This window comes from Ambystoma mexicanum, chromosome 4q, assembly GCF_040938575.1.
Source record: "Ambystoma mexicanum isolate Mex_15411 chromosome 4q, UKY_AmexF1_1, whole genome shotgun sequence".
NCBI classification, from domain to species: Eukaryota; Metazoa; Chordata; class Amphibia; order Caudata; family Ambystomatidae; genus Ambystoma; species Ambystoma mexicanum.
The window spans coordinates 636,018,911-636,041,681 of NC_090928.1; the positions used below are offsets into that span (position 1 = coordinate 636,018,911).

General features: G+C 46.4%; 1 protein-coding gene across 2 annotated transcripts in view; it reads right to left on the reverse strand.

Annotated features, from left to right (window-relative positions):
• LOC138467890 (UTP--glucose-1-phosphate uridylyltransferase) overlaps positions 1-22,771 on the reverse strand; it is an 839,807-nt gene that overhangs the window by 130,585 nt on the left and 686,451 nt on the right. For both annotated transcript variants that reach the window (XM_069608192.1, XM_069608191.1), the window contains one exon: positions 6,957-7,199. In XM_069608192.1, coding sequence (XP_069464293.1) covers positions 6,957-7,199 — 243 coding nt within the window. The remainder of the gene's footprint in view (positions 1-6,956; positions 7,200-22,771) is intronic.

Genomic DNA, 22,771 nt, shown 5'->3' on the forward strand with positions numbered 1-22,771 from the left:
CGTGCCTGGGAATCCAGAGCTGCAGCGCAAACATTCGGAGGAGCAGAAGAAGACGGCTGCAGCAGGCATCGGGGAAGAGCAGGCATCGTAACCAGCGGAAGAGGCGGGAGAGGCCGGGCAACGGGTCTGCAAGTCGGAGAGCCGGAGAACAGACGCAGGCGCCTACTACACCAGCGGAAAGGCGAAACGAAAGGTCGCGGGAGAAACATCGCGTCAAGGGGGCGGGGCGAAGGACACGCCGAATAAACTTTAAAGCGGCAGTACGTGCCGGAGCAAAAACAACGGTTAGAAAAAGGGCAACGTGCTGTAACCGCATGTAGGAGATCAAGCTGGTTAGGGCAGCGTTCGCCCAGGAAACAATTAGGCACCTGAAGAAAGGAAAGGCACGCCGAGTAAACATTAAAGGAGCAGTAAGTGCCGAATTAGAACAACGGTCGGAACAGGCAACACGGGAAGCCAGACAGGGGCCCGGTGAAACAATACAGGAAGAACAAGGCGAGCGAAGGCAAGTCTACAAGAAAGCCAGAAGAGGCAAAAGTCGGGAATAACGGAAGAAAGAACGAGAGGAGCGCAAGAATTCAGCGCATGGGCCAATAAGGCAGGAAAAGTCCATGGGACCAAATGGGTGCTGGATGTGATGCAAAAGGAAGAAAGGGCTAGGGCAATGTCGCCCCTGCTGCTAGAGGATTCCACTGACAGCAACGAGGAAGCCGCGGTACCCCAAGGACAGAAGAGGGCAAGAGAAGTGGCGGAAGAGTCGCAGGAGCCAGAGAAGAACATGCTAGACCCGAGCGCCCAGAACCTGGGAGCATGGAGCACAATGGGTGCTTGAGGTTAATGAATAAGGATGAAAAGGCAAGGGCAAGGTCGCCTTTGCTGCTAGAGGAGTCCAGCTGCAGCGAAAAAGGGATAGCAGAGTTGGGGAAAAAATGGTAAAAAGGTGAAAGGCATGCAGCACGGCTCAGGGTAAGTCGCCCAGAACCTTGGAGCATGGAGCACAATGGGTGCTTGATGTAATGAATAAGGATGAAAAGGCAAGGGCAAGGTCGCCTTTGCTGCTAGAGGAGTCCAGCTGCAGCGAAGAGGAATACCACAAGGCCAAAAGAGGTCGTGAGAAGACCCAAAAGGGGCACAGGAGCAGCCGGAGGCGCCGTAGAGGAGGCAAAGGAAAGGTACTGTGAAAAGGGATAACAGAGTTGGGGGAAAAAATGGTAAAAAGGTGAAAGGCATGCAGCACGGCTCAGGGTAAGTCGCCCAGAACCTTGGAGCATGGAGCACAATGGGTGCTTGAAGTAATGAATAAGGATGAAAAGGCAAGGGCAAGGTCGCCTTGGCTACTAGAGGAGTCCAGCAGCAGCAAGGAGGTATACCACAAGGCCAAAGGAGGTCGAGAGAAGACCCAAGAGGGGCACAGGAGCAGCCGGAGGCGCCGTTGAGGAGGCGAAGGAAAGGTACGGTGAAAAGAGATAACAGAGTTGGGGGGAAAATTGGTAAAAAGGATAAAGGCATACAGCACGGCTCAGGGTAAGTCGCCCAGAACCCGTGGAGGGAAGGTTAAGAAGCACAAGAGGCACAGGGAAAAGCAAGGGGTAACGTCTTCAGAGACGGGAAGTAGCGAAGGCAAAGAGGGGGGCCATTTAAAGGCATGAGTGAATAGGAAGGGAGTAGTGAGCAATAACGAACAGAAAAGGGCAAGGGTAGGAAGTGCAGGCGATGCAGAAGCAGTAAAGGCGAAATATGGCAGGCCCTCAGTCTTTAAGGAGGCCCAAGGCCGGTCCATGAAGGCGCAAGCATGGTATATGGAGGAGAAAGTGAGGGAGAAAACATGGAGAAAAGAATGCATTGATATTTTTTCATTAATGAGTTGTCAAAAGAGAGGTCAAAACATATCAGTAGAGGACATGAAGGAGGATGTGAAGGGATTATTTAAAGGGCACCAGGGGCAAGGACCTTTTTATAATGGGATGGCGGCTTTCCAAAGATTGTCCATTGTTATATTGCAGAAATACCCAGAAGACGGGGTGTCATTTGTAACATACCAACAGAGAGTCTTAAAGGTCTACAAAGCATTTGGGCATAATGGGAAAATAATGATAGAAGCAAAGACAGGTAACAAACATCAGGATACGATAATAACGACAAGGAATCATTTGAGGTCAAGGGAACAGAACCGGTGGGGCAGTCAATAGGGGACCCAAAGAGGACGGCAGAGTAGCAAAGTAACAGACCACCAACGGTGCAAAAGGGGTGGCAGGGGAGATAGCGGGAAAAGCATAGCTGGGAGCATGGAGCATAAGAAGAAGGGCAGGAAAGGGGAAAATGGTCCACTAAGCTTACTCGAATAAGCATCGGGAAAAGGAGAATATGGCCGCGTAGATGGCAGGAAAATAACACTCACACCGGGAAAGGCATGGGTTCCACGAATAAAGCTCCGGAAATAACAAAGAGGTTAGCCATAAGGCTGACTGGGAAAAAGGAAAAGAAAAAAAAAAAAGAAAAAAGCCACGTGTATGGCCCATACCGGGAAAGGCATGGGTTCCAAGAATAAGCACCGAAAATAATGAAAAGGTTAGCCACAAGGTTGTCTGGAAAAGGAAAAAGATGGCCACATGTATGGCAGGAAAATAACGCCCATACTGGGAAAGGCATGGGTTCCCTGAAGAAACATCGGAAATAATGAAAAGGTTAGCCACAAGGCCGACTGGAAAAGGAAAATATGGCCCCGGGTTGGCAGGAAAATAACGCCCATACCGGGAAAGGCATGGGTTCCACGAATGAGCACAGGAAATAAGGAAAGGGTTAGCCATAGGATTGGCTGGAAAAGGTAAATATGGCCAAGTGTATGGCAGGAAATTAACGCCCACACCCGGAAAGGCATGGGTGCCACGGGAGGAGAAGCGGAAATAGCAACAAAGAGGCCCGAGAAATAGGTAAAACCAAAGGAACCAGGGCGAGTCAAGGAGAATCAGGACAGGAACGTACAAAACGGGTAAGCAGTACAAAAAGCATGTAAATAGGTGATAGCAGAAACAGGCAAGATGTAGGTAAAATTACAATTGCCAACAGGTGCGATTTCCGTCAAAAAAGCATTTGCCCAGGGTAAAAGGAAAAGATGGGCAGCAGCACATTTGTCTGCGGTCGCATATACCACAAAGGTGGCCGGGGTGACGGACCCAACAAATAGCACACGGATAAGAAATGCAATGTAGGGTTGGGCGAGATTGCAAAAGCAGGGTGGGATGCAGCGGAATTTGGGACCCACCCGCTCTGAACAGGGGCAAGCCACTTCAGCATGGGCAGGAGGCCTGGGAGCGAAAGGCGCAAAGAAAGTTGGGGGGGTTGAGGTAATCCACCTTGGGGATAGTGACCTGGTCAAAACAAATAGGGGCGAATTGATGCGCAACACGTGCGAGGATCAAGGGCTATAGCTCATTGCTGGTGGGAAACCAAAATTTCTGAGATATTTACAAGCAGAGTCTGGTACGGGGCGCGCAGGATGCATGCCATTGAAGCTACAAAGAAAAAGCTAAACAAGGCAGTGGAAAGGGATTGTAAGAGTACAGGGCCCCAGTTTAAAGCATGGCTTATCACAGAACATTCCGGAGAGGCGCCACCAAGACGGCATACACCTATCTAGCTAAGGGATGGGACAATTTTCAGATAATATTTTTAGAGCCTTAGCAGCGCGAGGATGCAGTTAGGAGCGCGTTTTTGGGGGGACCTGAGCGGCCGAGGTGGCACCCACTCAGGTGTGGCGGCACGTGTCCAGGAACGGATGCCCCAGGGTAACTAAGACGAGCCGAGGAGAAGGCTGGGCATCTACAACCCCTGGACACGAAGTGCCCAAAAAGCGAGTTGGTGTTATTCTGTGTTTGTTATGATTATTATTTGGTGTTATTTTCTGTAGAAAATAAACAAGCCTACGGCCGATAATTTTTCCACAAACAAAAACCTGTCTGTACCATTCTTTCGGGGGAATAGGGTAATGGGAATAGGAGCGACGGGGTGCCCCCACTACTCAGCCTATGCCCCAGGCCCCGTGCAGTACAAAGGACGGCACGATGGAGGGCCTGGGGGGTTAGGCGCAGGGTGGGGGAAACAGAACGGCGCGAAATACAAGGGGAGGGGCAGCCAAGCGGCGCCCCCACCCTCAGCGTTGCTAGGGAAACCCCACACGGATGGGGAAAGGTGTGAGGAAAGCAACAGGGGGGCAGGAGGAAGTCCGGCCCCCCCCAGAGGGACAACAAAGGGCCAGGGGGGTATAAGTACCCCAAGGAAATGCAGGATGGGCACAACCAGGCAAGGAGCTCACCTCACTCGGGTAAGCTCCAAGGGCCTGGAAAAGGGGGAGAAGGAAACGTTTTGCCACCCAACCCACCCAGCAGAAAAAAGACAAGGAAAGGAGACAGAACAAGGAACAGGAACGCCGAGTACTTTCTTCGGTACACGGTGGAAGAAAGTCGTAGGCGGCGGCACGTGTCCAGGAACGGATGCCCCAGGGTAACTAAGAGGAGCCGAGGAGAAGGCTGGGCATCTACAACCCCTGGACACGAAGTGCCCAAAAAGCGAGTTGGTGTTATTCTGTGTTTGTTATGATTATTATTTGGTGTTATTTTCTGTAGAAAATAAACAAGCCTACGGCCGATAATTTTTCCACAAACAAAAACCTGTCTGTACCATTCTTTCGGGGGAATAGGGTAATGGGAATAAGAGCGACGGGGTGCCCCCACTACTCAGCCTATTCTCCTCCTGTTTCCGAGTACAGAGTCATCACGCTGCAGACAGCCCTTTCATTCAAGAAGCTTGTGGTTTTTAACTATGCAGCGCCTTGAATGAAGGGGCTGTCTGCTGCGCGTGAGAGCTGGGGTGCACTAGTGCCACACCTATGGTGCGCCCTGCTTTGAGGGGCTGGATGTCCCAAGGGTAATAATGCCAGTGCGCCCCAGCTCCCCTGCTTTCAACAGCACCCTCCCTCCGTTTGGCGAGAGGTCGGGGCTCTCGTTAGGGGGCTTGACCTACGTCAGGCCATGCCCCTAATGAGAGCCCCGGGCAATTTAGCATCCCACTTAATGACCTGTCCACTTGGGAGGTGGTTACATATTAGTGGTGTTCCTTTTATGTATGTATTACAGCACTGCTTCTTTCTATTTACCTTGGAATATTCGAGCTGGGTTCTCCACAGGCAGTAATACCAAAAACCAGCATTCATTCAACTTGCTTTGCCAAATGAACTAGAGGCAAGAGAGAGGGGGAAATACTCACACCCCTATTCCCAGTTTGATGTATTATTTAAAAGCATACTAATACAAGTCAGATCTATTTGCATGCATCTTTTCAATGATTACAGAGTTCTATGGCAATAATAGATGAGCGGAGGATGTAAATGCATCACGTTTCTGTCCCAAAGATGAGCCTTAGTGGGGAAAATAGGAGCGCAGCAGAAGCTGACCCACACATGAGGGTAGTCCATCATCTGCTATTCAATGACTACTGCCATGTGAAGCTTGTGGCTAAAGGAAAGAGTTATCAAATAAATATATATATATATATATATGTTATACGCAGGGTCTGAAAAAGGCAGTAATGCACCAAATAAAGCCACGCCGAAATGTCTCGTAAGAGGCTTGAGTTCCTTCAAGTTCAGAGGTTTTGTGGGCGATAAAGTTTTTCACGCAAATTCATTTTGTGAATTTATTTTCACTTCTGTTATAAATGGATTAGCCTAAAGGAATCTGCAATAACATTGAGTTTGATGTTATGTTTTGATATTTTATGCAATATGTACATTCACTGCATGCTTTGCACACATTTATCACTTGGCACTTCTATGTGATCTACAGTTCTTGATATGTTACCCTGGCGGGTCATATGCAAAACGCAGAAAAGAAAACATTAGAAGGCATTCAATGGCGAAATACCGAAATCACCAAATGAAGGCCGTGGCACGGCGGGGGGTGGGGAATGGGGACCCAAGAAATAAAATGACATCTTTTTGATAACACACAGGGGGTGGATACTTTATTGAAGGCGTTCCTTCATGTTTTCCGCTGTCTTCATCTAGATGCACAGAGTTTATTTCAAATACAGGAATAAAGCAGAATAATTTCATTGTTGGAAACAACCCTGTGTCAGATAATTGAACTGAGGAGGCACAACAAAAGGCAGAAAGTACATGTTAAAAACAGGGCGGTGGAAGATGAGTCCTGATGGAGAGGACAAAGTGTGACGGGCTGACTGCACAGGAGAGGGGGCAACACCTAACTGAATGTCGTGACAACAATTTTTAGGGCCACATTGAAAGTGTTCCAGACATCTAAAAGGCAGAGTAGTGAGTAATGGCATCGATCTGCTGCCTGGCGATTATCACTACACACTGCTTTCAGCATGGGTTCTGTCCTGTGGTGCAGTTTAAAGTCCGACTGGAAGGGTGCATGATTGTTCTTAAAATTCTGTTGCAACTGATCAATGTGCAACTTCCCTCCTGTCTGACAAGAGGCACAAACTAAGCCTAGAGGACACATGTAAGCAACACATGAAGAAATAAGATCACTGGTCTATAGACAGTCCCTTGGATTAATCCCTTGCATCTGCCAGAAGACTGGTGTAAAATTCGAATGGTTTGACCCTTTTCAAATCAAAAGTTGCTTTTCGCCCAATATAGATATTGGTCACTCCTTCCCACCATTGCTATTAACCCAGTATACCTCCCTCAACTCTTACTTGTTTTATTTTGGTAACACATCTGAAAGTGATTATCACAGTTCATCCAGTGGTAACTCGAGGGCAGCACGGAGCAGTTATGTACACAGGGTTTTTTTTAATGGGAAATGTTGGTTTCCAGTGCCAACTGGAGAGAGTGACCAATTTCCAGTTAGCAACAAAAAGGCGAGAAATATTTCTGCTATTGAGACTGCCTTATAAATAATGAAACGAGAAAACCCCTTGTAAACACTCACCTTTGTGAAGGAGCTACCCAGTTTGACAAGTGGCACCGAGGGAAATTCACGCTTCTCGCTCATTGTTAAGGATCCAGCGTTGAGACTATACAAGTTCGACATCACAAGCAGAAGATCAGACGAGGTCTTGACGGGCAAGAAACGGCTACGGGGCACATTAATACCCAAGGAATTCTCAAAACTTTTAATTGCAGCACCAACAGCAGTCTCCAGCTGAATAACATTCAAACCGCCGTCTAAAGTCTGAAAGACAAAACAAAAAGCATACAATTTACGATCATCCAACTTAAAATAAGAAGAGCTTTCATGTACAAGAAGCCCCATTCCCGCACTGCATCAACATCGAGCACAATAGTTCCTGCTGCTTTCTTGTGCTTTGGTCAGAAAAGTGGTTTTTATTTAACTTCACCTATATATGCAATTGTAATTTTATAACCCGCTTAATACCGAGAGGTGTCTAAGCGCGAGACCGGGATTCGAACCTGTGATGCTATGCATTGTATTGCTTCCAAGACAAACACGCTGCACCTGAGCTATCCTCCTGGCCTACATTACATTCTTGCCCACAAATGTATTTTGTACTGTTTAGGGCAGTGTGAGTAGACCACACTTGACAGTTAGTTTACGACTAGGACACTTCAACAATCACGAGATCAGAGGGTGACGATACAAATAGCACTGGATATCAGTAAAATAAGCTCATCAAAGAAGACCCAACATGTGTATAGGACTCACCTGCATTTTCGGTATTCTAGATTTCGCTGCCATCATTCACATAGGGGGTCATTACGACCCAGGCGGTAAGTACGCCAACTTTACCACCATGGTGTAAACTATCTACGTTTACACCATGGTGGATGGCGGATTTACCGCCCCATTGCAAGGTGAGTGGGGCGGTAAATCCCCATTTCCCATTTTACCCTTCCCCATTCCCATTTTTGCCCCATAGGGCATAATGGGAGTGGGGAAGGCGCTAATTACGCCACCGTAAATTACGGTGGCGTAATTAGCACCAAGGCGGTTTAGCGCCATGGATTTTAACGGCTGCTAAAAGCAGCCGTTAAAATCGGAATCAGGCGTTAAGGGTTAAAGACGGCGTTAACCCTTAACGCCTGAGTTGTAATAATGCCGTTTTATGGCCAGTAAAGTGGAAGGTGCAAAAACGTCATATGTTGAGCCAAACATATATGTACGTCTCAAACATGCATGTGCATCCCAAACCCACAAAACCGTGCATTCACCCAGAGTGGCCCTCAGGCTTAGCTTCTTTGTATCCACCAGGAAGTGTATGTTCACGGTGATCGCAATGCATGTTTGCTGGAAGTGTGCGTAAATGGTCCATAAATGTCTGGTAAATAACATTGCCTATAGTTCAATGTGAATGATGCTATGCTGCAGACAGGGCCAGAACTGCCCTGATAAATATACTTTAGGCCTTCATTACTGTAAAGCGAAATGCAGTTCAACTCTAAACATGCCCTAATTAAAGATCATTGCACATGGTGTGGCTTAAGCCTTCAGAAATATTCTTCTGTGGCTGGGGAAATAGCGGTGGCCAAACTGACTTCTAGGTGTTGGATTTAGTTATAGACTCTAAAGGGGACCACTTGTGTAAGACCACACTCACCATGATGCAATTTGCCTGCGAAATTGAAAAATGTAACAACAAGTTTAGACAGTCACTGCATTTCAGGCTTAGTCTCAAAAAAGTAGCATACTCCATGGTTTAGGGATAAAAGATGGTGCTTCCAATGGGGTGAGCAGCACCTCCTTTGTAAGGATGTTTTAGAAGCATCTGATAAACAGGGATGAATTGAAACGGCATAGGAAACCGGAAGAAATCCTTTCTTTCTGGATACTAATGTGGCAGAAACCAAACAACGCTAGTAAAGAAGATGAAAGATCCCTGTGTAAAAGAAGCCCTGGCAGAAATTGGCAAAACAACCATTCAATTAACTTGGGTTATACAATATTTGACTCGGGCCATCCTCCCTCTATGAAGGTGTTCAGTATGGAAAAGGGGGGCACTCAATGCCCAGTACCTCCAAATTGAAGCCAGGTAAATGGGTGGTCTTGTCACAACACAATGCCTACAACTGGCCTCAGCAATTCAGGAGGGGGTTTGGCAAAAGACTGAATACTGCATCTGGCTGGGTTTTTGAGCTTGGGTTCATTAAGAGAAGATCACTTTTTTTAAGAGCTTACATTATTTTCAAATACAAACATCTGATGTGGCATAGGTATTCCTCTAGCAAGCAATGTTGGCGTGTACGCATGAGGTTATGACAGTATTTGGCCTGTGCAGTGGAGTGCAGAAAGTCACAGAAGGGTGAAGTGCTAAGTAATACATTACACGGAAAATTGCATTTTAAATATATGTGGTATCAAATGTTTGCCTTTAGTGAATTTTCTTTTTTGCTACTAATGTTTAGTGAGCGAGATTTTATTTGCTCTGTGGCTATTCACATAAAGGGTAGACCAAGGTGAAATGAGGGAACTGGGAAGAAGAAATGCAAAGATTACAACTACAAGGCGCACTGGGCCAATTTTAAAGCTCTGATCTCATGATAGGCAACACGGACCGCCCTTGCTTCAGCCCAAAATTCACAGCACTGCCTTTCAAACTGATCAGCACCTCAGGAGCTTGAGGCCTGCAAGCACAGCTTGTAGAACCCATGCATCTATCCCCAGTGGCTCACATATCACCGCAATCTTATTTCTGATGTTTGTGTCTGATTAGATTCCGACCTCTAGTGGTAGTTGCAGAGTATTGCAAGACTTGTTTTAGAAATTCGAAAAGGGACGTTGACTCTGCGTGTTTGTAATACTATCCCTAGTGTGAAGTCTACTGCACCCATGGTCCTTGACACGTCGAGCTCCCCAACAAAGAAACATGCCTCTGAAAGGCAAATGAAGCAGGCAGAACTGTCAGAGTAGGCAGAGATGCCATATGGGAAGGAAACCCAGGCAGAAGGCACTTTAGCAAGCAGCAAAGCTCTTGCAAGTCCATCTGCCTAGGTTATTCTTCACTGGAGGATGGAGTCAGGGTGAAAATCTAAGTTTTTCGATTGTTCTCTTAGAGAACTTCAAGGCTCTTCTTGGTCTACTCTTTTGTCTAACCCGAGTGACAGGGGTTTCAAGAAAACAGTATGGAAGTTTGTGTTTAATAATGTGCTGTAAAATGGGCAGACTTGTTCTATGGTTCGTGAATTATCTTTGAATTGGACTGCTGTTGATTATTTCCCTGTCAAATTGCAAGGCGTGTGTTTCAGTCCAGTCAAACAGTCAAATAGAAGGTATGCGCTCCGGCATGAGAGTGGTACTTTCATTTGTGGCTGTACTAAAGACACCTTGAACAAGGACAGATCTAGCGTTTGTGCACACAATGCTTGGTGCTTCATATTTCAGCAGATGATATCAGCAAGGACCCTTGGTACTACAGGTCGACTAGAGAAAGACCCCGGCTGCAAGCCTACAGCATAAGAACAAATGCTGTTGATCTGTGCACTGGGGCAACAGTGACAAAACGCACAGAGAGCTGCTCTTGGAACTGCACGTTGCTAGTTAGCATGGCCTGCCTCCCAGATTGTCTTACCCTAGGAACGAAAGGAGAAGAGAGCAGAGGGAAACTGGCCATTTTTACTAGTCAAAAAATCTGTTTAGTCTCAACATATACCTAAAGAACTATAGTAGAAAAAAACGTTTACGCTGCAGCACTTGCTGAACCTTACTTGTGCTTTCTGAACAAACGTTTGTGTTTCCTGCCAACCAGCATTGCGAGTCGTGAAGGGGCGCTTGCTGGTGCCTGTGATTCCTGGAGGAGGCGGGGCTTGTGTGCCATACGTGACGCATCATGTGACCTTTTCACCTTTAAAACGCCGAGCCATCCACCCTTGCGGCGTTAAGCCCGTAGGAGACAAGCCCTCTGGCTGTTGTGTGGCTGTTTGGTGCTGGAGGCAAACTGATCCTCATTTTTCCTCAAAAGCTTCTTTCCCGCGCGGAGACCGGTTGAGTCCCAGTTAGCCCAGTGCCGGTATGGTCATCTCCCCCAAGCCCTCTGTGGCTAGCGGGCCTCAGCCTCGACACAAGACCTTGCAGCAACGTCGGATGCTGAATCCTTGGACCGCTATTCCGCAACGGAATATTGCTGGCAGCAAGGTAAGCAAGCAAGCAGTGACTTTATTGCCTTCTGCTGTATCGTTACAGATTTCTGCTCAAGTGCATCAAGCTGCGCACCTCGACACTACTGACCTGTCAAGCCATATATCACTAGCAGACACGGCCTCTTCATCCAACCCGAAGCGCGATGAGGTCAATGATAATTCAACACAACCTCTCCCGCTCCTTTCACTTGCTAATCTAGCTCCGATTCCTCCACAGGATCATGTTGCACCAGGAGCCCCATCGCCAACACAAATTACCTTACCTGAGGAGGTGTGGAATGAATCCTTAGAGTTAAACATCCTACCCCCAATCCATGCGTGAGGCGCTTATAACTGTATTACCCAAGCCAGGTAAACCGTTGGACGAATGTGGGTCCTATAGGCCCCTTTCTCTGATTAACACTGACACAAACATTTTTGCCAAGATCATTGCCAATAGGTTATGCACCACTTAGTCCACCCCAACCAGAGTGGCTTTGTGCCCGGCAGATCCTCCCTTAATATCCGTCGCCTGTTCAATGTTCTGGCTAGAATTGACCCCAACGCACAGGCCGTGGCGGTCACCCTCGATGGCCAGAAGGCATTTGATATGGTGTCCTGGCAATACATGTGGGCGGTGCTCCACAAAATGGTAATTGGCCCACGCATGAGGTCATACATCAAACTTCTCTACACAAGCCCCGCAGCCAGAGTCCTGGTCAACTCCATGGCCTCGGCCCCCTTTGCTCTCCACAGAGGTACCCGCCAGGGCTGCCCGTTTTCTCCGATACTCTTTGCGCTCGCTATAGAGCCCATGGCTGATAACGTTAGGGACAAACATAAGCGTAAAGGTATACGTCTCCGTGATCCTCCCGAGATCATTTCTCTATATGCCGATGACATGCTCCTATATATTAGAGACCCGGCTGCCCACCTAGACCCGATATTGAGAGACATAACCAAAATTGGCACTTTCTCGGGCTTCACCATAAATTATTCCAAATCTGAAATCTTCCCGCTCACCCCGTCCACTACACAACCGCCCTGCGAATTCCCCCTCCGATGGTCACCGAGGGGCATCAGGTACCTTGGAGTGCAGGTGTCCCTCACTAAAGATTCACTGTTGGCTGACAACTATGCGGCTGTGGCGCAGATTGCTGAGGCTCAAATGTTGAAATGGCGCAGTCTCCCGCTCTCTCTGTCGGGTAGACTATCTCTAATCAAAATGATTATGGTCCCTAAATTTCTCTACGTCTTCACAAATGTGCCGATCTGGCCCGGAAAGCGATATTTCAGGAACTTACACGTTGCGTGTGCCCAATTTCTATGGCACTCGGGGGCGGTTCGTAAGAAATGGCAACACATGACTCTTCCCTATGGTAACAGGGGTTTAACCGCCCCTGATTTTGCTAAATACTGGACAGCTGCGCAGGCCCAACCCGCCACATATTGGTACACGTTCTCTGACCCCCACCCCGCATGTGAAGCTAGAGAAACTAGCGAGCGAGAGTGTTAACACCCTCTCCCTCATTCTCCATCACACATATCACGCCGACGCTCCGGCAGACCCTGTAGCGGCCACTGTCAGGGCCTGGAAATATATCTTGCAGACACAACCCGACCACCACCAATACTAAAAATGGCTGCCAATCTGGCAGTCCCCGGGCCTCAGCCCTACACATGATAAGCTTTTAATGAAATACTGGCATGATCTGGGCTAACGGGCCCTGACTGACTTTTACCCCGATGGGAAGTTTATCACTCCACAGACATGGCGCCCCGGACACCTGGGTACTGCATTGGAACTACTACAATACTACAGGCGGAGGGCGGTGTTGCGCGCCTGGTGGCCCTCATACCCAGATGAGCCCCCAGACTCACCTGAGATCCAGTATATATCCAACTCGGTCGGTGCTAGGGGGATAGTGTCCGCGCTGTACAAATTGTTGATGGCCGACCCCACAGACGTGCCAGTCCAGGCGCGAGATACGTGGAGTGAGGAGCTGGGCCTCCCCATCACGGACGCAATGTGGTTGAAGATGTGCATACACACTCGAACCACCTCTCTGAATGCCAGACATAGGTGCATGCAATACAAGCTCCTTAACAGACTATATTACACGCCTCAAAGACTGGACAGGTTTGCACACACCCAGGACCGCACCTGCCCTAAGTGCGGTTCTCCTGCTGCAGATCACACTCATATGTTCTGGTCCTGTGATGCGCTGGGCCATACTGGAAGGCCATAATTGAAGCTCTCTCAGACATCACAGTGTCCCGTATCCCTCCAGAACCCCTAGCTGTACTGTTCGGCCTGTGGGATAGCCCGGAGCTGAGGAAAATGTCTAGGTTTCTGAATGTTGCCACCATAATAGCCATAAAATGCATATTACAATGTTGGAAGTGCCAAACCCCCCCTTCGTTTGAGATGTGGATGAGGGACCTCACCTGGACTCAAGCATGCGAGGAGGACTACATCAATACCCTTCCGCTGGCCTCCCGTCCCAGGAATGTGTGGACGGAATTTTGCACCTATTTAAATAACAAAGATGACTTACAACTGTTGTCCTTCCCTCCTCCTGGTGATGTAAACTAATCCACTGTTGTGCCGCTTGAATCCGAAAAATGGCCCCATCTTTACCTGGCTAGCATTCCCATGTATTGCACTACCATGTGTGTATCTGTTACTCTTGCTATGCTGTACATTGTGTTGATTGTCTGTTCTCTCACCATACCAATAAAGAAAAGTTTTGAAAAAAAAATTACCTCGCCTGAAATTTTTTATTCTCCATTTGACCTAACTGACGCGGAACTTATGAGTGCGTCAATTTGCCGTGCAAGAAAAATCCACCGAAGCGCTGCATGATCTACCTGCTAAACTGGATGATAACGACGTCAATAAACTTGTCACTGAATCCTTAAGCAAAACCCCTGCTACCGCTGTGCCAACCTGTATTAATCTGAGCTCTCCAGTACGATGCAGCCCTCATTCTGAGCTAATCCATGATCTCCCTAGCGCCCCAATACAGTCTTTGGCCAGCTTGCCACCAACAACGTCGATAGCATTCAGGCCACCACTGCCGCAATCCTCCATCAATGACTCGAGGCGCCCATCAAACTTTCTGCCAAACTCTATGCTACCTGAGACCAGCGACCTCTATTCTAGAAATACACGTGACTTGGTCCTTGTATCTGGTATGCTAAATATAGATCAGGTCTTAATAACACCGGCAAAGGACTCTCTGCTTCCTTCTTCTGAAGTGCCTCAACAAATGCAAATATTAAGTGACATCTCTAATGTCATAATCCAGGCCCTGTCTCACAACAATGAGCGGTCTCATTTGAAAGGCGCACATCATATTGTCAACCAGCGGAACATGGTCCCTTGTAAATCAACATTGTTGCCATCCCTTTCTTTGACACCTCAACCATTATCTCAATGCGGACAACAAGGCAAAGGGACAAAATCGATGTCCGCAACTAAACAAACTGAAGATCGCTCAAGATCAAGAATGCTGAATGCTTCTACGGCTCCAGTGACTCCACTGAAGCTCCCCACGTCGAACAGGGAGCATTCCAATCTTCCAAGTCCAGGAAACGACGGTGTGAAGACGCCCCACTCTAAATCCAGCCTGTCAGTTGCCACCGCGATTCAAATACACAATAATGTGCTTGCGACCTCGTCCCAAGCAATGATCCTGTTCGTGAAATTGTATGAAACCCTGAACGAAACCATTCGCGACCAAGGGGCGATGCTAGCTAATCTATCGGCTAAATTTGACAAAATTGATCACTTTACCATGTTTATAAAGTAACACGCCCAAACTGAAGCAGACACAAACTCGCTATGGCAAGCGCGACTGAGCGATACAGTCACAAACCAGCAAGAAAGATATGCTCATTTGATCAAAGGTCTTGGAGATGTAATAAAAGAGCTAGCACTTAGCACACCGCCACTTGGAAATCAAGAAATCCTAATGCGGACAAGTTGATTACTGCCACTTTGCCTACTTCAACCTTAACGTTCTCTGCCACAAATTCATCATTAGAGACTGTTGACCAAAATCAAGCGCAAAATAACAATACTGCACCTCCACTTACAACAACTCCAGATGATCATGAAGCTGTACAGGAAATTGCACAACCTCCCTTTGCTGTCGCTTCTTCGCAATCTCCCGCAGATAATGAACTGTTGGTGATGGTTGCTTCAGTCCCTGTGGACGGTCAAATGGTGCAAGCAGCACCACACTCTGACTCACATGAAAATCCATTTTCTTCATTTGGTATTTTCTCAGGTCCTGCCAAAACAGGAACTGTGGGAACGCGGCCGAAATTGAAAGCTGTAATGGCGACGGCTAAGCGTTCTGTCCCGGCAAGAAAGGAAAAGACCTCCAACATAGCCAAAAAACAGAACCCACAACCTCATTCTTCCACTAAAAGCTTCATAAGAAATCTTACTACTCCACCACGATTGGGCCTGTTCGAACGCAACGTTGAGAAAGACAGAGGTGTGTCAAAAACTCAAAAAAAGATCAAGTGCAACCAACCAAACTAGGAGCAAAACGTCGTCGCATAAGCTCTGAAGACTGCCACTCTGTCACCTCTGTGAAATCGGTCTCATCTGACTTGTGCAACCTGTCTACTTATTCCTCCTCAGACAACAATGATAGCCCTCAATCTTCTGGAAAAGTGGCTTGCCTGCCTTCACGAGCTGCACAGCATGCAGCCCCACCCAGGAGTATCATCCTCCCGAAATCTCAGGCAACCCATTCTACAAGCCTGGTGGATGCTGAGGAAAAACTCGCAAAATCTGCTGCGGCCAGTTTGAGCTTAAATCGCAAATTGACCTCAAACCAACGAAAAAAGCTCAGCCGCTCTGATCCACCCCGAAACGACAACAAACAACATTGTGCAGGCAATTACAGTTGCAAACTAAGACTTCAAAACATTCATAACGAAGACAATGAGTTGAATATTAATCACGGAAACGTGCTAAGGTTATACAAACCTATACCGCCGCTCCGCCTGATCCACACAGACAACATTAAAATTGTCGAATACGTAACTGAGCAATGCTCTGATGCAGTTCTGCTCCACATTGAATCTGCTGGGGTCCGGAATACAATACTCAAGGCCGCAGAAGATCTATTGATGTTCGGCTTTGACATCTCTGTTGAACCTGAGAAGTCCAATTTAATCAACTCCCTCGAAGGTTCTGTTCGTAAATCATCAGAGCAAAAAGCAGCTGATGTCTCATCTACGAAACCTCTTGAGGTCAGCGGCCACATGTGGCCTTTCAGGACAATTCAATGGGAAACATGGCAATCGATCGAGACAAAATGCACAGGATTAGCCATGATTGTGCCCTCAGGACGCCCTCTACTCCATCTTTTCGTGGAACACCCGTGGGTTCAACCATCTGTTCAATGATTTTGACTTACCACTTGCAAATGTTTTTTGCGATTTGTCTACAGGAGACGTGGCTCCTTGAAGCTCCCATGAGAGACGGCTTTACCATGCTGGTCAACCCAGCCATCATAAACGATAAAGGCAGTACAAGTGCCGGTTTACTTACTATGGTTCGTTTATCTCAAAACTGGTCTACTCCGACCTGTCTTAACCCAAATCCCTTCATACAGGGCACAATCATGCACTCACTATACGATAATTTGGACTCAACTAACTCTCTGTTGATCAACTGCTACTGGAACCCTCTACAAATTAAGACCAAGGATTTCTCAATGCACTATGTTCCCTAATGGACGACGCAATGCTGAGATACAAAAACCTGACAATCATATGTTGTGGAGACCTAAATTGCTGTTGGTTTACCTACCATCAAAAAAATCAAACCTATATGAACATAGATAAAGAAGATCTTGGTGAGAGAGAGCAACGTTGGTCAAACACCATGGAATTGCGTGACTGTGTGATGCTAAATGGCGCAATTAGAGGTGACATCCCGGCACAACCAACTTGGCATTGCGATCCATCACACAGTATCATTGACTAGATCTGGATCTCAAGGAATTTTGAGTCGAAGGTGTCAACACTGCACTCGCAAAAAATGCTTAACAGTGATCATTCATTGCTAAAACTTGGTTTCTTCCTTGTAGCATCAGTTGAAGGTCCAACTTACAACTTACCAGTCGAGGCAAATTCCAGCGGAAACCGTCTTCGGTTGAGCGTGAATCAAATAGGCTGCTTAACCGAAAGATTGCTGAGTTCACCACTTGGCGGGAACTACACTCCCTTGCTTTCAATCTACATAACTGATACCAATGACTCATCTCAACAACATAAACGTCATAAACATCTTTTTAGTAAAATCGTGCAAGAAAAAAAGAAAGAACTAAGAAGGGATCTGAGACAAATAAAAAAAATATATACTTCAAGATGCCTAATGCAAATAGAAGTCAAGACTCGAAGAGCGCTTTACAGGAGCTGGTTAACATCTCATAAAATCATTGTTGAGCAAGATTGCGCAGAATTAATGATGAAGCTCTTGTTAACAAAAAACACCTGGGACATTTGGCAAATCTTGAATATGGGCCATGTGAACAGTCTAAATTCGACCCAAAACACCATCTCTGGAGACATTTGGTGTAAACACTTTTTTGAGGTCTTTAACAGCCTACTCCCAAAGTCTGCTTTACACCGAAACGAAGAATCTGTGTCCTGGAATGTGAAGATGTCACAGGTCGACACAATTCGAGCAATCACGCTGCTAAAAAATTCTCATGCTGCCGGCCCTGACATGATTAGCAAGGCGATGCTAAAAAAAATCTTCTAACTTGGGCTCCTTTCATCGAATGCCTCTTCAAGAAAATTGCCACCTCTAGCAAAATTCCAGAGTCATGGCAAACAGCTATAGTGGTCCCGATTCACAAGAAGGGGGGCTGGGATATTCCAGGGAATTATCGCCCCATCGCCCTTCTTGACTCTATTGGCAAACTCTTTGGCTCCAATCCAAGATCAAATTTGGTGAATTGGGCCCATGAGGCTGGAATTCTCGATGAACGGCAAACTGGCTTCTCAAAAGGGGTAGGAGTCGACGTAAATCTTTCAATCATAACAATTTTGAAATTGGAATCTCTGAAAGCCAGATCTAAACTCCACTTAGCCTTCATTGATATGAAACAAGCCTTCGATGGCATCAACCGTGACCTACTGTGGTCAAAACTGATCAAATGGAATTGCCCAGCCAATATTCTAAATCCAATAATCGCTCTCCACACAAATACATCCTTTCGTGTGCGCCTCAATAAAAATGGAGACCTATCAGCCATCATTCCTACAACAAGAGGAGGCAAGCAAGGGTGCCCCCTTGCTGTCGACTTGTTCAAACATTTCTCGGCAGACATACCTATTCATCTTGCCCAAGCGCATAGCTATCCGCCTAAAATAAATCAGACTCCCGTAAGATACATTGCCTATGCCGATGACCTGGTTTTGATCGATAAAACTCAGATCGGTCTCCAACGTCTGTTGCACTGTCTCAATGACTATTTATCCATAAACAACCTTTCAATCAATCCTGAAAAAACTAAAATCATGTCAATCGGCTCTGTGACTAGCAGGAAGGACAGAATTTTTAGGTGGTCTGTTGGAGGTCATCCTCTGGTCTCAGTTAATTCCATACGCTATCTGGGAGTCCAGTTCAACAATTCAATATGCAAACAGCAGTGGGTCAAAGACTTGAAATTGAAGTCCTCAAGATTAGCCCTTCAAGCCAGGAAAATAAACAAAAGCTCCGGCAAATCCTCCTTAAAACCGACCCTAATGTTCTACCTGTTCTACCATTGAGGAGCAAACATGCAACCAATTGGAGGGTCGCTTTTGGAGACGTGCTCCCAACTTGCCACAATGTGTCCCAACCACATTATACAACATGAAATTTCACTAAACTCCTTATTTAGCCATGTGGTTTGGAAATCTATTTCACTTATGCGAAAGATGACAGCGGAAAGCAAAGTGCCAGCGTACCGCATTTTCACAATCTGCCCCGAAGCAAACTCCAGCTGTCTTTTGGACCAATGGCAGTCAAGAGTACAATCTTGGGTCAATGCTGCATCAATCAGCAAGTTTGATTTGTTTATTGGGCCACAACACGCTAAAAGAAAATTTGAGGTTTGGGCCTGGATTATCAACTTAGAAAAACGTGATAAGATGGCCTCAAACACCTGGCTGAGTTCTGGCCAAAGAAAACTAAACTTACAGCCCTCCTACTTGGTCTGTTGCTACTCTCGCTACTACCGTGAACAGTTTCTAAGATTTCGTTTAAATATCTTGAGCTCGAAAGAAATCTTATGGCAAAGAAAAGATCCCTCCATAAAAGACAACCACTGTCGCTTTTTCTCAACAGCTGTCGAATCACTAAAACATCTAATAGTGGAATGTTTGGCAACTCGTGACTTATGCATTTTACATCTTGGGCAATTCGAACCCCTAGATGGGGATATGACCACCTGGTGGTGTATGATCTCTTCTGGCAATTACGTCAAACACGTCTGTGCGATTGTTAACTACCTAAATGCGCTCTTGAAGTCCCCTTTGTTATCTACGTCTTCAAATCTGACGGAATGTGGGACCTTCGAGCCTAGTGCTTCCATTGACACTTAGCCATGCGAATAGCGTGTTAACTGTTGGTCATAATCTGATGTATTGATGGAACGAAATTTTGAAACAAAAGTTTTTTTTTCTTAACGTAAAAAAACTAGTTTTTTTTCAAATAAAAAAAAACGTTTAGAGATAATATTTGCGCTCTAAGGACTGGAATCATTAAAACGTTCTTTAGTATTCCATCTTCAAAAGTTCTTGTGACACAAATTTCTTTGACATATAATCACTGAATCTCCATTTTCAAAGTTTTGTTTATTCTGTGTTGTTTCCAATATGCAACAAATCAGCCGACACGTGTTTCGATCAATTCCGGTCGTTCTCAAGGCTGATAAATTGTTTTGAGTAAATAATCTTACAAGTAAATAAAATTGAATTGAATGTGACCATACATGATACCATTGTTATAATTCAATATGTAGATGAACAGAAAATAAATGAAAGAAAATATTTTGCACATACCACACAGGATGTCACAAATAGAGAGGACCCGCATTGTGGAGCAACAGGTTCCAAATGATTAAAATAAAATTAAATTTGTTTAGAATGCAGTGCTTGCATTTTGTCTTTTAACAAAAAGCACAATATTCTTATATGAAACATAACTTCTAGGCATCTAGGGTGGTGTGCCCTAGTATATACTCCTTGTGCCAATTTATGTTAGTATCTGTTCACCAGTGCGTCACAATAATCAATCCAACCCTGTGCATTGACTGACTAGAAAAATCACACTCATGCTAGAATTGTGCCTGTGATTGATTTGCCATATGGTATACGTAACTTGCTGGATGCATGCTATAAATTTGTTCTAATTGGAAACCCCATTTGTGAATAGTTAGGATAGTGAAATAGCCCCCAATGTTAAACAGAAAGCTTACCCCAAACTTTGGAAGACTTGTATGCAGTCTGTAAAGCAAATAAAAGGATTGTGTTGAAGTGTCCGATCACTTATCAAGTAGTGTGATGATTAAAAGGAGAGACATGGCACAGAGTATCTACCTTTGTAAAATTCCTCCCTGAATTGTAGCTTGTTTTGAAAATGTTAATCACTCTGTCCCAATGCATGAGTGTCCCAATGCATGAGTGCGCCAGTAAAGGCATGATATTGACATTGGTAGTTAACCCCCAAACGAGGAGGACAAGCCCATGACAAGAGAAACACAGGTTTTTTCTATTTGCTGCACCTCGTGAATGGTTTTGTTTACATAATGACGTCATGCGCAATAATGCGGGTGGCGTCACCACGTAATGACGTTCCAGGAACATAATAGGATCCTTTGTACTTACCAGACCGGTTTACTAACTAGGCAAGAGGGAGTTAGGAACAGAATCGAGGAGGGCCGGTCGGGTGCGATGTTTGCGATGCGGCAGGGATGAAGGGTGCATAGGACGGAGAAGGGGGGAAGCGTGTGAGGGAGTTATGGAGGAATGCCTGTTTTGTGGCGAGAATTGATGTATCGCAGTATGTGAGTGGTAATTGGGATGGACTGACTGGCCGAGTGGTAGTCTCAGGTGGGGCATGTGAGAGGAGTTTGATGAGCGCAGCAGAGGTCGGGTTGCATTCTCAATTTTTTTGTTGATGGAGGATTCGGGGTCTAGTGATTCTGGTTCTGAGTGGCAGTCAGTCCCTGCTAGGAAGCGGGGTAAGTCGTGGGATGTGTCTAGAAGTCGGTCTCCTGTGGATCGGGTGGGTGTTGGCAATGGTGTCAATGTGTCTTCAAGGTTCTCTTGTTGGAGCAGGAACAGGCAGAGCCTCTTTGTTCTGAGGTGGTGGGAGTTGCGGGTAGTGGTGCGGTGTCTGATGTTGGTTCTTGTGTACTGAGTAAGGGGGTTGGTGCTTCGGAGGAGAGGGCTTTTGTGGTTCTTGTGGCCAGTACTGTGGAGGGTCAGGATTTCAGGCAGGTGTGCCCGATGGAGATTGCGATTTCAGTGGAGGAGTGGGCTCATTCACCTCGATCTATCCGTAAGGTGGGTGGGGGAAAGCTTTTAGTTTGCTGTGTGTCTTTTGAGCAGCAGGAGATCGTGTTGCGTTTACGTAAGGTGGTGGGGATTCCGGTGGTGTGTTCTGTTCCGCCTGTTTGTGTGGTTAGTGGTAAGGGGGTGGTTTATGGTGTTCCGGCTAGTACTGATTTGGACTTTTTGATGTCTGAGTTTAAGGGTGTTGGTGTGGTTGGGGTACGTAGGTTGGGTCCTAGGAATGGAGATGGGGTTGTAGTTTCGACTACTGTTTTGGTGTTGTTTCAGTCTGTGGAGGTGCCCCGGTTTTTGTGGATTGGATTTGAGAGGTTTCAGGTGGCAAAATATGTGCCCCCTCCTTTGCGTTGTTTTCGGTGTCAGAAGTTTGGTCATGTAGCCGGTGTTTGTAGGGGGGAGCAGTGGTGTGCGAAGTGTGGCGGTAGACATGATATCAAGGAGTGTTTAAGTGAGACGGTACCTGTATGTAGGAACTCTGGTGGAGATCACTGTGTTATGTTCAAGGGGTGTCCTGTGTATGTTCGAGAGGTTCAAGTACAGTCTGTGAGAGTGTCTCATTTGTTTTATGCAGAGGCTGTTGCGCGGTTGCCAGCTGCTGGTGTGGATCAGGTTGAGAAGGTTTGTCTAACTGGGGATGGGGTCTTGCCCCCTTCAGTTGTTCCTGTGGATGGTGTTGTGCAGCCATTGGTGGTGGGTGATTTATTGGTGTTGATGAAGGAGAATTTTTTGTTGTTCATGATTGAGGTTATTAATTGTTCTTTTCAGACGCAGAGTAAGACTGAGAAAATGATGATTATAGTTAGGGCGGCAGAGGAGTTTTTGGGTATTGTTGGCTTTATGAGGGAATATTTGAATGAGGTGTTGGGTAAGGGGAATTCATGAGGTGTGGTGGCTATTTTTTGGTGTGGGTTTATTGGTAGTGGTAGGTCTGTAGCGGCATTTGTGGGAAGTTTTGGCGAACATCATCTATTTAGATGGAAATCGCCGGCTCCTGGTTTCTGGGAGGAAGAAGAAGAAGAAGAAGAATTACTAACTTGCGCGCCATTGAAGGCAGGATTTTGACACTGGGATTTAACCCCG